Source organism: Antennarius striatus, chromosome 9 (assembly GCF_040054535.1).
Source record: "Antennarius striatus isolate MH-2024 chromosome 9, ASM4005453v1, whole genome shotgun sequence".
Classification (NCBI taxonomy): Eukaryota; Metazoa; Chordata; class Actinopteri; order Lophiiformes; family Antennariidae; genus Antennarius; species Antennarius striatus.
This window is the reverse complement of record NC_090784.1, coordinates 16,895,001-16,911,950: the sequence shown is the minus strand read 5'-3', so window position 1 is coordinate 16,911,950 and position 16,950 is coordinate 16,895,001. Positions and strand designations below refer to the sequence as shown.

The window sequence follows — 16,950 nt, the reverse complement described above, 5'->3', positions numbered from 1 at the left end:
AATCAAACCTGAGCAATCGGTAAATCACTTTATCACCTAGGAGTCTTTTCATCAGCATGCAGTTCCATTCCGCATCCCACTCACCGTAAGGATGTGATTAACTGTTGCCTCACGGCAGTCAGGAAACACTGATGTCACTTTACTCAGATCTGCCTCCGTCATGTAATTCCATGACCACGGAACTTCTAGCATTTAGAATTATCTGTTGTTCAGAAGCGGTTTATCCTTTATACCCATCCTAAAAAATGTGATTTCAATCCTTTTGAAAAATTCTGAATCAAGATTACTTACAATATTTATAAATTAGCCAGAGTGCTGTGTCTCTGCTCAACATATTGTCTCCCTCAGATTTAATTCCACCCAGTGGTGATCTTTGATTTGTTTTTGTTTGATTTAATATTACTACCTTTATTTTGAGCAAAATGCTCAAAAAGGTCCTACTTTACTCACAAAAAACAACAACAACAAAAAACAGTGAAAAAGTTACACAAAATTCACACCAGCACTCTGATCTGCCACTTCTTTTGTTCAACTCTGCCTTGAGCTGACATCTAACTCTGCAGAATAAATTTTCGATATCATGCAGACGGGCACAAAAGCAAGGAGCAGTCCAAGTTTGCCAGTCAGACAACCACCCAACTTACTGTTCAGTGATACCATTTCCTCCCTTCATCTAGTGTTGTTATGGGGAACCAGTATCGTAAGACGCCTCAGTGTGCTTTCTGCACACGTCTGTGGTGAAAGTGAGTGTTGTGGCTGACACGACCTCGACACGTCTTCTTGCCAGATCACTGACTCTGCTGTCCTTTCTGATTCACAGCAAACATACAATCATCTCATTCCCAAGCGTGATCATTTAATATGTTCTGCGTCACTCTCTAGCGTGTTTGGTATTCCGTTCTTGTTTGGACCTTCCCTGATCACCTGGACTTTTTGATCCCGTCAGCTCCACCTCATCTGATGAGTTTGCCCGATGGACTGACACCTTGCTTTTGACAGCCTCATCATGAATTTTGAGTAAATAAGACTTCACTGCATTGATTGTTTTAGTGTTGTGCTTTGGTTTGAAGCTGATACAGGTAATTATTTTCTCTGGCATATTAAATGTCACTTATCAGTCACACTGCGCCAAAGATTGTCCAAATTAACTCAGGTGCTTAATCCCTGTCCCAAATTGTGGACATGGATTAATATTCAGGAGGAATCAAAGAGAGACAGCAGCTTGTCTCATGTTGCAGTGCCAACTCCGGCCAGTGTGGAGAAGCCAGCGCTAACGGAATGTTTCATATTTGACTGAACAGGTGTAATTGTGTCTCATGCTTAGCTGTGTTTCTGTCTCTGCTCCCTGCCTCTCCATCTCCCTGGTGGGATGCAAATGTCAAAGGAGGAAAACATCTCTCTGTTGTTTACTAGCAGAAAAAAAACAGCAGATAGCTGACGTCTGCTTCTGTCCGCATTGTTTTTCAAAAGACCTACGAGGAGTTTTTATTCCAAACGGAGCTTTGAATGTCACAGCGATCATGTCAGCACCAGATGTTCTTTTATTCTCACTTGTGAGGAACAGCTTCATAAATAATTGAAGCCCGATCTTTAATGTGTGTCTGCCAATATACCGGCTGTGTTTTTGAAAATGTTTGATGTCTCATTCGTGGATTTCATTTATCGTCAGATCAAATGGTGGAGTGTCGCTTTGGTGAGTCTAAATTATGAGAATATTCAAGCACGAGATTGTTAAGTTTTCATTTCACTCCCAACAAACTGGATCTGATGATCTTACAGTGGGAGAAAAAATGATTACTGAAGCAACCCCAAGAGTGAGTTTTTTTGTATTTTCAATGACATAATTCTGAAGAGAATTCTCTCACTCTCTTCGTGGGAGCAAGTGCTTCTGCCTGAAGTGGTAAAATTAATTTGATTGACCCCTTAAATCCCCCAACATTCCAAACACAGACTTCCTAGTCAAAGCACATCTTCAAGAAGCTTCAACCGGAGTTGCCTCAGTTATTTTTCTTTTTCAGGTGTAGTTAACATTGGCTACAGGATGTGTAACAATTATTTTTGTATCAATGACTAAGCTATACTGATGAAAAACTGACAAAGGACTTAGTCTAATTTTAAGAGACTATACACTAAACCTGAGACTCATGTTTACATCTTTCTGTGTGCAAATGAGTAATTGGTACAAAAAGATTTGAGCTGCAATTGCTACAAAAACATGTTCAATTCCAACTGTCAGAGAACAACAAAAAAGCTCAATTTTGGAAGTGAAAGGCTCCGATTATTATTCTAATTGCCTAACAGCATCACAGAAAGGGTTTCTAAACAGATATTTCTTGAAGTATATAATCATTTTGTTTAATTGGTGAGCAGCTGCTGTGTTGCTCTCACAAAAAACTAATCTTACCAGGCCATAAATCACACACTTCATGATCATCCAAAAAGACAGGACATACTGAAACCGAACAAAACCATCTCGGTTTATGCCTTTAAGATATAGAACCTAAAATAGCACAGGTATATATGAATATGCAGGAGTGAGAACAAGTCATGTTGTGAATTGAGAGTTCATTTCACTGAGAACAAATGCTGCTTATATGAAAGAATTACAGAGACAATATATGAACTACATTTACAAAGTCAAGGTTTAAGCAAACAGCAACAAGTAAGTAAGGTCAATGCAGAAGTGAACAGAGAGGCAACAGCAATTTGTTCTCAAAGGATGGTGATTACTGTTAATAAAGTTTTTCATGAAATGCATGTGGGCTAAAATGACATTCTTGCATTGGGTGGAAAAAATGTCAGTGATTCTCTTCATAAAGCATTTTTTCTGAAGGACTCAAAGTGTTGGTAAAGCAGAAATTTATAATTATTATTATTTTATGAAACGGTGTGTCAGGGACATTTAGTCACCACATTCTTTGCATATATTACAGCCTATAATTTCCTCACTTTTTTTTGCTACTCTTAAATATAAAAGTTTGACACTCCACTTTCTGAAGTGAACAAGTATCTGCTGCATGATCAGTTAACCATCTGTCTCCTTTCTCAACATTCCAAGGGAGCCAAAGATGACAACAATGGAATGATGCCAACCTCATCATTATTCAGTGAAGTGATCAACAAAACATAATCATATGAGATATGGAACAAAAGGCTGAAGCAGCGTGGGCGGCGATGTGTTTGATCATTCACAGGGGCTGGAAGCCTTTGCTCTAGCAGATGAACTGTTTTAAGCTATAATTTGTCAGTGAATATCAATCAAATGTAGACAAACAAAGTGTATGGAATGGAGGGGGGGTTAAACTGAACGAATATGAACAGATTTCACAGCTGACTGGACAAGATTGGAGAATCATTTACACTGGAGGTAGTTCCACATGCACACCACACATACTGTACCTGTGAGTACTGACATGACCATACAAAAAGACACACGAAACCATCCATTCATTTATTTATTTATTTTCTGCACCTTACATTTCTTTTTTGCCTTCTCAGTTCTTTCGGTCATTATCTTTCCTTCCTTCCATCGTTCAGTCTCCTTCCACTTCTCCCTGTTTTCCCTCCATCCCCTACCCTTCCTCCCCTGAGGTTTCTGTCACTTGTTCACAGACGAGTGGCCATTACATCGCCATGACCTAAATGTGTCACTTCTTTCTCCCTCTGCCTCTCCTCTTCCCTCTCTCTTTTTGTGCTCTCCCTATATCTCTTCCTGTCTGTCTGGACATCTATCAAAATTTTCCAGCCTACCATTTCTTTTTCCTGCTATCTGCAATTACTGAAAGATGCGGAAATGCTTCCGACCAACACTCGTCCGGAACATTTATAGTTGTATCTCGTCTTCACTCCTCTTATCTCCGGGGAAGTTGGCCGTAAACAGTTCAAGCATCCGCTGTGCATTCTTGCAGACAAGGCTATATAAGTCTCTTGACACAGAGTGTACCACAGTGACACCCCTTCCAATGTCATCCCAACTTGACCTGTCTGCCCTCATTCCCTTTGGTCTCCACATCAGACACATTTATGAATCAGAGTGACAGCAGCTCCTTTCAGTATCGATCCAGATTCGTTGCATGAAGGAACATACTAAGAAGAGACCTAACAGGAAGTCAGGATTAGCCAAAAAAAAGTTGACTTTACCAATATGCGAAAAAGGCATTTTAGTTGAAATGAGTCGCTAATCAGTGCTGAACAAGAGACGTTCATTATCGATTCTATTTATTATACATTTGAAACACCACTGTGACATGGGAAAAGATTATTTTATTCATACCAAGTCCTATTTGGCCTTGAAAAAAAGTTGTGTGTAGTCTTGTAACTGTACCATGGTGGTCAGGAAAACAACCTTAGTGATGTCATCAGGGGTATATCATGAAGAGTTTTATGAAATGATATTATCTAGTTATTTGATGAGGCAGGACGGTGCTTTTGGTGTGGATATTTGAGATAAAGGAGAAGGACAGGAGAGCCTGTGCTGATTCAGGTTTGTGTACTAAATGAATTGCAAGTCATCCCATTTTATCACGGTCGACACGCTGCACAGATGGTAAATTAAATGGACACGATGCTGAGATTAGAAATCAACCTGAGTACTTTTCCTCCTACTTACCCAAGCAGGCAGATCCATTAAGATTCTGCTCATAACCCGCATCACAGACGCATCCTCCAACAGGAACCATCCACTCGCCTTCAGCATTGCAATGCATACGAGGGGGAGTGCTGCCTTGTGTTCTGCTGTTGGGAACACATGTCCCGTTCTTGGGAACTAAGGCTGTTGGCTCTGCCCCTGAAGGAGTTGCCGGATAGGATGCCAGGTAGACGCTGGTCGCTGGACAACGCCGGTAGAAGATCGATACGCCCATGAGGGAAACACAAGCTCCGCTGTCCACGACGGCCAAAACAAATCTAAAACAAGGGTCACACAGTAACATATAGATCATCCAAATAGAGGAATATTAGTGTTAAAAATCTGTGCATTTGTTACCCATTGCGTGTGAGTGGTGCAAAACTGCGTGTCTTGATGTTAATTCGGCTGTATCTGTTGGGTTGGTATTGGTGAGGTGAACTGGGCTCCACCTTTGAGAAACTTTTATCGGCTGCGATGGTGTCGATCTTAACCCAGCCTTCCCTGGTTTCTCTTTCTCCAGTGGATGGCTGCAGCGAAGACAGAGATAATAAGCGGTCATTAAAGTCCAAATTAAAGTCCAAATAGCGTGGACGTCATGTGTTGTTGTGGAGGAAATTATTACGCAGTTATGAATAGAACAGGAAAAATAAAAGTGCTAAATTAAAGGAAAGATAAATAAGGGGTACAGTGGAGAAATAAAGGAAGTGCTCAGAGTTTTGCTCTAATTTTCTCATCCACATCTGTGTTGTGACGTTCAGAGAGAGGAGATGTTTGCAGCTCCTGGTGGGCGTTTCATGTCCCCCGAAAAGACTGTCAGCGTTGCAGTGCTTTCTGCTCCTGTGTGACTATCCACTGATTCCTCATCAGGCATTGATTTGCATTTTTTAAAAAAGAATCTCATTTCCCCTCAGGAGAAACACATTCATCTATACAAATACTGGCCTCCCACTGTGACTGCACATGTAGGCTTAGCTAAAGCAATTCAGACCGCGTCGCCCGAAACGGCACCCAAAGGGCGAGAAAACATCACATTAGAATGAGACATGCAAATAAATCAATCATCCTGGGCCAATCAATGCCACACACTTTAAATACAGGTTAACGGCTTCAAAGACGACTCATTGATGTACTAAGAGGTTGGGTGCATTTCCTAAAATGGGTGTAAAAGGGTCACATATTTTATGCCTTAGAGATGTGGTTGGTTATGTGACATTCATGTAGCCCACAGTGACACTTCTTTCCATCTGGTAAACAATAATCCCCAAGGAACTTTACACCAGTGGTGCTAAAGGAGGTCATTAATCTCAACTGTTTTTCTTGACGAGCATAAAAATAATCATATGATTACACAATTACCACTTGTCATGGGGATAATGAGAGGTCTTGTTGGTGTGTGTGTGTGTGTGAGATTCCATCTGAAAGTTGTTCCCATCAAGCAGCGACAAAAACAGCATGACAAAAATAAGAGGATCTACGCTCCGTCTCGTTCTGACTTGATGTCAGTCTAAACTGTATTTTTATAATTGGAAAGATGCTCATCAAGTGTTGTGTCTCACCTCAGCTACCCACGTCTTCTCCAGCTCTCTCTGGCTGTCAGCCTGTTTGTAGAAAAGGGTGAGCGTCTCTCGGCAGGTGGGCGACGGCGATCGCAGACTGGCGCAGTCACGCACCGAGAAACGCAACGTCACAAAGATCCTGGGGGCAGAGTGGCGGTACAGGAATGGAGTCGCCAACCAGTTGTCTTGCAGACGGGGATTCTGGTTGACATTGCAGACCTCGAACGTTCTTATGATCTTCCCCCGGTCGTCCAGGATACTGACTTCATCCCACTAAGAGACAGACACAATATTATGAGCTTGGGTAAACCTAGCATGGAATTGTAGAACCAACCAAACCGTAAAACCCTTTATGTATTTACAGTTTCAGACTGGCTAATCTTCGTATTTCAGTGTCCTCAGAAATGATTACATGATTTCAGTGATCATAGGACAGATGGTGCCGAAAGTAGGAGCATGTCCTTTCTTAAGATCACGAGGTCTGACAAAGCTGAACATAATTGTTTGATCAAGATTATACTGCACACTCCCGCATTTGCGCATTAACGCTCACAACTTCACCTCATCACAGACTTTTGGTAAGCAGTCACGTGATACTGTATGCGCATTCTATTGGCTGATGGCATCCAGAAGTGCGCTCGGTTCCGTGAGTCTTGGACTTACGAGAGACACAAAAGTGCTTTTAACAGTCGATAAGAGTTTGGGAAAAGATAATACAGATAGAAGGTGGTTTAATATCACTATGGGGAGGGTTTTAGCCTGGAGCAATGTGGTGGTCTGTCCGATCAATAAATTACATGATTCCCTTAGATGAAACAGTTCACCAGCAAGATAATATTTCAATCAGGAGAAGTGAGACAATGACATGAAGATAATTGCAGCAGATGAGATATGATAATTAGTCTGTCAAGACAGTATTTGGCACATACACCCCTCAGGGAAATGTTGATAATTATGACGAGTATCTGCCCCAAGCAGAGATAAGATACATCCCCCAGACTCTGGTGGCGGTGGTGGCTGATGCCTCTGCTGAGATTGACTAAGTTAGTGAATCTGTGGAAACTGGGATACAATGGGGAAGTGGAGTTTGTGCGTAAATTCAGCAATAGTGAACTACAGGTATAGACTTTAAAAAGAAAGCAGCAACATGGCCTACTAACGATGGAGGCGTGTCACCGCCATAATGGATAGATGTGACCAGCTGATGTGAACGCCTATCTCAATGGACTGCCCCGAAAGGAGACAGCAGGAAGTGGAGACTCAGCGTGTGAGAGGTGTGAATGATGGGATGGTTTTAGAGGCCTAAGTGGGCTGAGGTTCAGTCTTACAGACCGATCATTCAGTTGTCTTCCTTGTCACTATTATTAAGTTTAATAGGTAGATCCTAAATTGACATTTTTGAGGGGCAATGTCTCAAAAAGGGAGAAATTATTACCGTGCGTAACAACAGCACTTGTGGAATAAATACATTCCATATATTTTGTATAGAGGACATCATGTCACACAAATGCCTCAGATTCTCAGCAAATACGGCTAAATTGATTAAAAAAAAGAAAACAAAAAAGGAAGTGGTTTTGCAAAGCAAAAAGTACTTGTGTTTTACCATTTAACATGTTACAATAATTTCCTAATGTAGTATCCTAACAATGATTTACTTTTATTGGACATGTGGTCAGTTTTTCTCTTCTACTGGTTTTAGCATTTGCGAGTGTATCATTGTTCTCATGTGACAGGTGGCAGATACTTGTGTGCCTGACATGTGGCAGCTGTTGTGTAATAAAACGAGCAGATTTAGATTCTTTTTCTGACAGAATCTGAAAACATGTAGCTTTGCAAATAAAAGTGGACACGAGCTGTAAAAGAGCAGAACAGAGACATGGGTCTGAATGAATCTCTGTGACACGAATCTAAATGTAAATGGAGCTGGACTTAGTTTCACCAATTATACAGTGTGATGCCTTCAAGGGGCTTTAAGCCTACGTAGCCCTGAGTGACAAGTATGACCTTTTCTGTTGCGACACAGGAATTATGTATTATTCTTCATCATGATTGTTCTGCCTACAACGACAATAGTGAGAGGACAAAAGGTCCTTGTCGCCTCTCAGGGTGCATTTGAATGTGTGTCTCTAGTGTTTGAGGATGTATTTCTGCATGTTAGCGTCTCCGTGTGTTGCTGACAGCCAGTATGAAGATGAAATCCTAACAGAATGACACATATGTGTGTGAACTCGTATTGGGTCAAATGATGGGATCTGCGAGCGGATAGTAACAGTCTGATGTGCTGTCAGTTTAATGGATTGAAAGGACATGTTTTTGTCTCTGCCAGGCTGTGATTCACTCTGCCAGACGTGAGAACGAGAGGAATCGGATGGGGGGGGGGGGCAGTGAGCACATGATGAGATGGAGGGGTGCAGCTGGGGAGAAGGGTTCGAATAAATGTAAAGAAATGATAAACAGTGTGTGTTCCTGTGTGTAAGTGTGTGTTTTTGTGTGACAGAAACAGCCTGGCCATGTGGAGTTTCAGGTACAGAAACTAGCCTCTGGTATCGCTGTGTGTGTTAGTGTGTATTGTGTGCAGCTTGCGTCTATACCGTTGTGAATAACCCACAGCTTGCATTTGTTTTCTGACCCCAAACTCCAAATCCCTCCCCCCATACCCCTCATACCCCCATTCCCTATGTCTCCCCGTGTAGTTTTCTCCCTCGATAATGGGGGGAAAAGAACAGAACAGGGCAGATAGGGGAGGAGGGGTGGAAAAAAATAGGGACGACTCATCTTCGAGATTTAATTTGAACCGAAATGCCAGGGAGCCAGAGAGCAATCTCTCCAGCGACGGAGGGCAGGAAGGGGTAGGGCCTCGGACATGCCACACACAAATATGAAGAGCGCAAGCGAGGCACACACGTATACCCGGAGACATATGCATGTACACGCACGCAAAGCAAACACACAATGGCCAAATACTGTAGAGTGGAAACAACGAGACGGAAAAAGAGCAAACATTGTGATGAGAAATGCGGGAAATCAAGAGTGTGCTGCTTTGACACTGAAAGAAAATAGAGGGCAAAGTTGAGATTGAGTTGGGAAAAAAGGACAAATATGAAGCAGAGACCCAGTGACTGTGGGACTAAGAAGGGCAACAGGACGAAAGCTAAAAAGAGAGACAGGGGGATCACAGACAAAGAGGAAGAAAGGCAGCTTGTCATTACATTAAAAGAATGGAAAGATGATGAGAGAGCAGGAAGAAGCAGGAGAGTGCAGCGAGAATATCCACAGACCCCTGAGCAAAATAAAGGATGGGATGTGAAGAGAAAAGTGAAGAAAGAGTTAAAAAAAGAGAACTCACACACAGACACGCACGCACACACACAAACACATACACACACACACACACACACACACACAGACATCCTCCCTCTTTCCTCCTCTCCTCGTCTGTCTTTCTACTTCTCTCAGCTTGATGCCCCGGGTCAAATAACCATATCTCCATCTCAGAAGCACTTCTCATCCAGGGACCATAAAAAAAAAATCATGCAAATGCTCCACTTGCTCACACACGCACTCATACACACACACACACACACACACACACACACACACACACACACACACACACACACACACACACACACACACACACACACACACATGCACACACACAGCTTCCTATTAGCAGCATCCATCATGGTTCAAAAAACCCAAGCACACATGCTGCCCTAATTAATGAAGCATCACGTGCAATTATGGTTCAACAATGAATGGGAGGCCGGGGCAATAATGACAATGCAGTGTGGTAAAGTTTTGTGTAAGGTGGGGAAAAAGAGTGTATTCTTGCCATGTGTTATTTAGAGACTACCGTGTTTTTGCTGGGGGTTTCTGGCGACCAGAAACTCGCTGTCACTTCTGTTTCGAGCTACTTTTATTTCCTATATTGATTCACACCCTTAATTTCTATATCGAGGTTTAGATTGTAAGGATTTGTCATAAAAAGTTTGTAAACCTATCTAGCAAGGGAACTACCTCCATAGTCAGAGGCAAGTATTATCCTTCAGGTTCTCACGTAGTTTGACTGATTATCACACAGATGATGACAAGAAAGACGATGCATGTGTGCAATTATGAGCCATATTAGAAGTGAAATGCAATCACTCACACATGAATGAATTTAACCGACCCGGGAGTTGACCCTGGCACAGTCACGCAAGCACACACATGCACTCAGACATGTAAACCCCCGACGCCGCCACCACCGCACACAAACGCGCATATTTAAACGGCTCAAGGCGAGGAGGCAACCGTAAACGGCTGCTCAGTGATGGGAAATCATGGTTCAATCAGAATGGTTGCCTCACAGATAGACGCACCATAGAGACCAGTCTAATAAGACTTTTCAGTCCCCAAGGTTGCTCTACATGCAAGGTGATTGTCACAATGTCTCGCTCACTCTCAGCCTGTGTGGCACCTGCCAAAGCTCCACCGATCAACGTCAGATACCAGGCATTCAGAGAGGTAATAGCACTGATCTTAACCCCTTAGTCAACATAACCGTTCATCACCTTATTCCTAATCTTCAAAGTGAGATCTGTAATGCTCCCTGTTAGAAGACTGCGTGAAAGATTGCTCTTCATTTGAGGGATTGAGAAGAAAGCAACAATTATGAGGTTAAATGTAGTGAAACCAGAGAAGGGAAAGAATAGAGAAGTTCGCCCCTCTTTCCCAGCTCCTAACGATGACCAGCGACGCACAGGGAACTAGAAAAACATCTCTGAGACGATCATCACTCACTCCTTTTGAGCAGTAAAATTTCACACCATCACTCACACACCAACAGCCACTGGGTGTAATTTGTGGTTCACGATCTTACCCAAGGATACTTTGACATGTGGGCTTCAGGGAATCGAACCACCAACCATCGGATGAGTACTAATCTACCACTGAGCCACAGCCACCCATTTCCACAAAATTTCTGATTACTATCTTGGACAATTTTTGAGAAAATTGTCAAGGATGCAACAACAAAGGTGCAACGCTGCAAAATACGAATTAGGACATTTTTTCTCTGTTAGTTTTGGAACTCAATTTTACACTCATAATAAAGCTCTCAAAAAATACCTTTGATCTTTTGTGCTACACACACACACACACACACACACACACACACACACACACACACACACACACACATGGGAATAATAATTTATAGCTGCCTTCGCTGACTTAAAACAACTGTTGGTAACTTAATGCTTTCTTAACCATTAACAACATTTCTGCACAGAATGTTTGACATATTCTTGTGTTTAATCCCTCATTAGAGTTACACCACCCACAAACGACTGTGATTATAACCATACGCTTAAAACATAACCATATGTAACATGTGTTCAACACATTGGAGAGGCCTCCCAACAAGCCTGCTTTAAGGCTCCCACAGCTGGAAAAAGCACCCCCCCCCCGTTGTCCAGCTCCCAACTTACCCCCGTGTCTGGATAGGTAGTCCAGCCCAGCTCTGAGGTAGACTCTGTTGTGTCCAGCAGCATCACTGTCAGGTAGGAGAAAGCACAGGCAAAAGAAAGAATGAGAAAACAAACCCAAAACAGTTTAATGCTATTGATCCCTCCTCAGGAGTTTAAACCTGATCAGAAAGGGATGTGACTGTGAAACAGAATTTGTAATTATGAGAATCACAGACACAAAAGTCTGTATTTGCACCAGTGATGCTGATAAGAAATTTGTGAAGGTTCTTTTTTGTTGTAATATATTGGGAGCCTGTCTGTTGATGGTGATGTGTGATGAACTATTTTGTCACAAAGTTCTCATGTTTAACAAATGAAAATGACTGAGCTGACGAGCTGACACAATTAAAGGTCACATTTCCCAGCTTTAAAAGGCCAGAACAGTCTATCAGACAGTTAATGGCTGTACAATTTAGTCTAAAAGAAGCCACTGTAGTTTCATTGGGAACTTTATGTTCTGTCTTCATTTCCCTTTTCATTCAGGTTTTACCCAATATTTTCTCATTTCCAAGGTTCTGGAGCGACAGAAAAATCACAGCACGTGACTTTTACGTTGGAGTGCATTTTTCCATAATTTGCTTTTAGGGCTTTAAAGAGTAAGCTGGCAAAGAAATTGCACACAGACACACACACTGGGACCGTAATGCTGAGTGCCATGTGCTGACACATGGAGGCTTCCCAAACAAAACTGAAGCCCTTGAATTTTCCATTAGTATTCCAAAAACGCCGCGGCTGTGGTTCTGTTGGGGAGATTGCAACTGAACGCAGGCCAAGGATTCTCATGCACACGGAGGGGGCAAAACATCTTTAAGTTTGGGATGCTCTCACAGATGGAGTTAATAGAGGAAAACACACAATGCCTGATCCCATTAAGCACAACGCTAATCACCCAAAGGGATGTGGACACATACACAAACACACTCACACACACACACAGTATCATGGAAGGAAGCAGCTATCCGCCTGTTTGCAAATAAATAATTATTTTCATTGTTGTCATACAATTTTTATGCTTTCATTTCCATTTCATGTCGCACAATCGTACTCCAGAGAAAAAAGAGTCTCATTCTTTACCCACTCTCTGACAAGCAGACAAAGAGGAACATAAATATATCATCTGCATGCTCATCACACGCAGCAGAAGGGATTTGAAAAGATGGCCTCTTGCACACGTATGACCAACTGGGATGGCTTGATTGTCATTTCTCAGATACTTTCCACCCTCCACACGTCCATTTCTGAATAACGCAAATGGCAAAAAATCCTGAAGATAATACATAAATTCACTCCCCCCTCTCTGTTCTCTGACGGCGCTGTAAACAGATTTTTTTGGGATTACGCTCACAGATGGAGACCCAGCAAATCTGTCCTTCAATCCTTCATTTCCCTCCTCTTTTTTTTCGTTTAGAACCCCCCCCTTCCCCTCCCTCCAAAACAGCATCTATCTGTTTTCACCTAGTAGCTTGTCTTTATGTCAATCGTAATGAATTCGCACATTTTACATGGAAGTCTTCCAGGATTTTTGGAGTGATATGAAAAGAATACAAATTGCCTGTGACAGCAAAAGGCTTAAACGCAACCACAGGCATCAGAATAAATAGTTTTGGGTGCAGCGTATGTCTGGACAGCTTGACGGCTGGAATCACAGAGCGGATCGGGATAAAATCAGCTACAGACAGAAGACTAAATCCAGCAGGCCCGGATGTCAAAAGCCTTTTCCGACGACTAACTACTTCCATTAGGGGCGTGTGTTTCCTGCTAAGTTTGATGATCCTTCTTTATGACAAGTATTTAAATTGATGTGTGATTCAACGTCGTGATGTTTGTGTCTCTGTTGTTTAAACCTGGCTCGTCATTAAAGAGCATGAGACCAACAGCCTGTCGAGTTTTTCTTCAGTGTGTGGAAAAGTTATAGATGACACGCACATACTCACATATGTATATAATTTAATCTCATTTCAGACACACACACACACACACACACACACACGAGCCAATGCAGCAAATGTGTCATTACAAATTCAATTAACCCATTGCTTCAGGGCAGAAGCATGTATAAATAATACATAGGGAACTTTTTCAAAATGATTATTTCTGCCTCTGCTATTTAGCATTTTACCCCCCCACCCCCCACGCCCACCCCATCACTTCCCCAGTGTCGTCTTCTTCATGACAAACCTGTACATGAGGATTACATAGAGGGCTGTCTCATTGCATGACATTATCATGTTGAATAATTCACTGCAGCATCCCTGAATAAGCGCTGAGCGCCTCACACACACACACACACACACACACACACACACACACCTGTCTGGCATTAGCTTGAGGTGATGCACCGTGACTGGATGTGTGTGTGGCGGATAAAGTCAAACAAAAGAGAGGGGACGTTTGCCGTCAGGTCCAGTAAAAGCCCCTTTATTTAACTCTGAGACGCCTGAGCATATCTGCTATTGGCCCATCTGAGGTCCCACACACTCAAAGTTTGTCCGTGACAGTTTGGAGAAGCGCTGAGTCTGCAATCTGGACCTGAGTGCTGTGCTAATGCACGCTGTCTCTCACATCTTCATGGTTCACTATGGGTTGTTGTTTTTTTTACTCACTCTACTCAATGCCTTTCTCTCTTTTTCTGCTTCCACCCTGTCCCTTGTCCCTTCCACCCAACGACACACCACCACCCCTCTTTGCATGTGTGTATTATTCATTTAAAAAGTGACAGCAGGCTTGGCATTTCTGTATGTTAACTAAGGAGATCTCTGTGCTCCATTGTTGATGCCAGCTTTGTCGCTCGTCGAATTGGAGACAATCAAACGAAACGACGGGATTTTAAAGCAGGAATGAGAATCGGAGGACAGGATTGTGTTTGTGCATATAAATGTCCTTCTTACACTCTTCGCCATCTCTTTCTCCCTGTGGCGTGGGTGCAAACTCTCTCTTCTGTTGTGCAGAGGTGACCTGCATTAGTTCATGGCTGTCCCCTACACCACTCAAGTATTCACTCCAGCTGAGTGACCCTCTCTCTGCTCTCTCCATCCATTTCTCTTTGCCCAACACTTTGCCTCTCTGTGTGGCGATGCATGCGCTGACACTCTCCAGTGCTAAGTGTGCTTCTTGTTGTTCATGTCGCGCCTCTTTGATGGCAGATGTACGCTACTTCACCACGCATTTTCCAGGCAATAGAGTCCTCCTTGACAGCAAAGAATTTCAGTGTTAATATTAATGTAGGCCTGTGTGAGTGTGTGAGCATGCATTATGCCATCACGCCAAAGAGAGCACACAATCATTGAGCTCACGGGCAACAGAAAGTTTCAGGAACACACACTTGTACGTACTAATTCACCCAAAATAAATAAATAAATAGTGCCTCTAAGCACTCTTGACTTGGTCAGGTTGTGTTTTGTCGTTTGTCCACTCATCCACCCATTTCCACCCATTCTTTATACACTCCAGATGCTCCCACCCACAGACAGTCAGTCAAGGACAAGGCCTACACCAAACCATCATTAAAAACAACCACAGCCAGCAAGTGATACACTAAGACGGGGAGAAGGAGCCAGAGAAGGGGGAGGTGGAGGAGTGAGGAAAGAGGGGGATTAACGCCATTCCAGAAAAAACATGCACAAGTCAAAGGGAGTTATCAAAAATTCCCTGGCAGCTGCAACAAGCAGCACTTACTGGTGAAATGACAGAGAACGTCTGCAGTGAGCCGTTGGACAGGCAGCAACAGGCCCAGGTGGAAGAACAGGACGCTGAACTATCACAACACTATTACAGAGACTACCTAGCTTAGCATTCATTAGCATCTGAGGCTTATCTAATGTATGGGTAGCTCTCAATGGAAGCTGAACATCTAGTTAAGGTAGGAAAAACTGGTTAATGTGGGGGGATAACCCACATTTTCTGACTCTCTTCAAACACAAGTAACAAACAAACAAACAAAAAGTCCATAATACTTTCACGTCTCCACACTTTTATTTTGATTGGCCTATTCTACTTTTTTTTAAACTCATGAAATTGGTAAATTATTTAAAATGTCTATTCTTCCTGGCTTAATAAGTATGCAGGATACATGACAGTGTCACCTCATCCGCCATAATACTCTGCAAGACTGTGAATAAGTATACACCCAAAATATCAAAGCTCCTGTGCCCACCCCCCACCCCCCCACTTGGATTTGTCATAGCATAATTCAATGAGGCATAATCCGCCCAAAGAAATGTAGACTCCCCATCAAAAACAGAACCTGTTTCAGCACAATTGCCATCCTCAGCAGCCACCAAGAAAGAACGAAGTATGAGAAAAGATCAAGTTACTTTTAAAGCATTGTGTCGTTTTTGAATAGCAAAGCCTTCAACAATTAAACTGAGCGCTCACCCTCTACAGTCGGTGCCAACAGGCAAAGTGTAGCTCCAATGTGAAATTCAAAACTGCAAACTTCATTCCACAGAGTCCACACCATGTGTTGATCTTTCAATTACATTCTGGCTCTTACTCGTCGCCTGTCTGTACAGGCACATTATCTATGACTCCATAGGCAATGACACTGACGGACTCAAAGCAGAGAGTCTTGGCTCGCCGCCACCTGAGGGCTTCAACCCTCATATCACCAGTGGCAGAGATGTGATGTCATTTGAGAGTGAAGTGGCCTAATGTCATTACAGGCCTCTCAACAGACATAGAAAATTCTGCTGCTTCGCAAACGACATGCAAAATGACAGCTAAAAATAACGCCTGGTCCCAACTAAATGATGTAGTGTAGACGATTGGGGTACAGCGTCCTCCACTTCCTACCCCCCCCCCCTCCCTCCCTGCAACTCTGTGCAGAAAGGAGGAGGGAACGTGTTCAAGACTAATAGGAGCATCCATCCTGCAACCATTAGCATAACAGATAGAGGTAATCAATAATTCCTTCAACATGTGTTTGTGTAAAAAAGAAATGTAATCTTTTAATGTCAATTGCATTCATTTTGCATATCGTTTGGTTAATTGAATTTTGTTCTACTCATTTTATTTTAGTTTGGCAAACCTCTTCTCCTTCGATGCATGTCCTTCTGGTTATTGATTGAAGGAAACTAATAAGTAAACAACTGCATAAAAAGTAGTATTGATATAAAAATGTATAAAAATTAAAGGACTTCAGCAGAAATATTGTCCCATGACTGACATGTGATTTATATCCTTAATTAGAACCAGAATCCGGCACAACGTAAGCACAATCCATCCATCCATCCATCCATCCATCCATCCATCCATC

The 16,950-nt window shown here is 42.5% G+C and overlaps 1 protein-coding gene across 1 annotated transcript in view; it reads right to left on the bottom strand.

The window, feature by feature from the left end:
• ephb6 (eph receptor B6) overlaps nucleotides 1-16,950 on the bottom strand; it is a 29,543-nt gene that overhangs the window by 10,372 nt on the left and 2,221 nt on the right. Inside the window, exons 2-5 of the mRNA XM_068323785.1 lie at nucleotides 11,658-11,722; nucleotides 6,184-6,456; nucleotides 4,985-5,154; nucleotides 4,610-4,905 (exon numbers count right to left, since the gene is read on the bottom strand). Of these exons, the coding sequence (XP_068179886.1) occupies nucleotides 4,610-4,905; nucleotides 4,985-5,154; nucleotides 6,184-6,456; nucleotides 11,658-11,722 (804 nt within the window). The remainder of the gene's footprint in view (nucleotides 1-4,609; nucleotides 4,906-4,984; nucleotides 5,155-6,183; nucleotides 6,457-11,657; nucleotides 11,723-16,950) is intronic.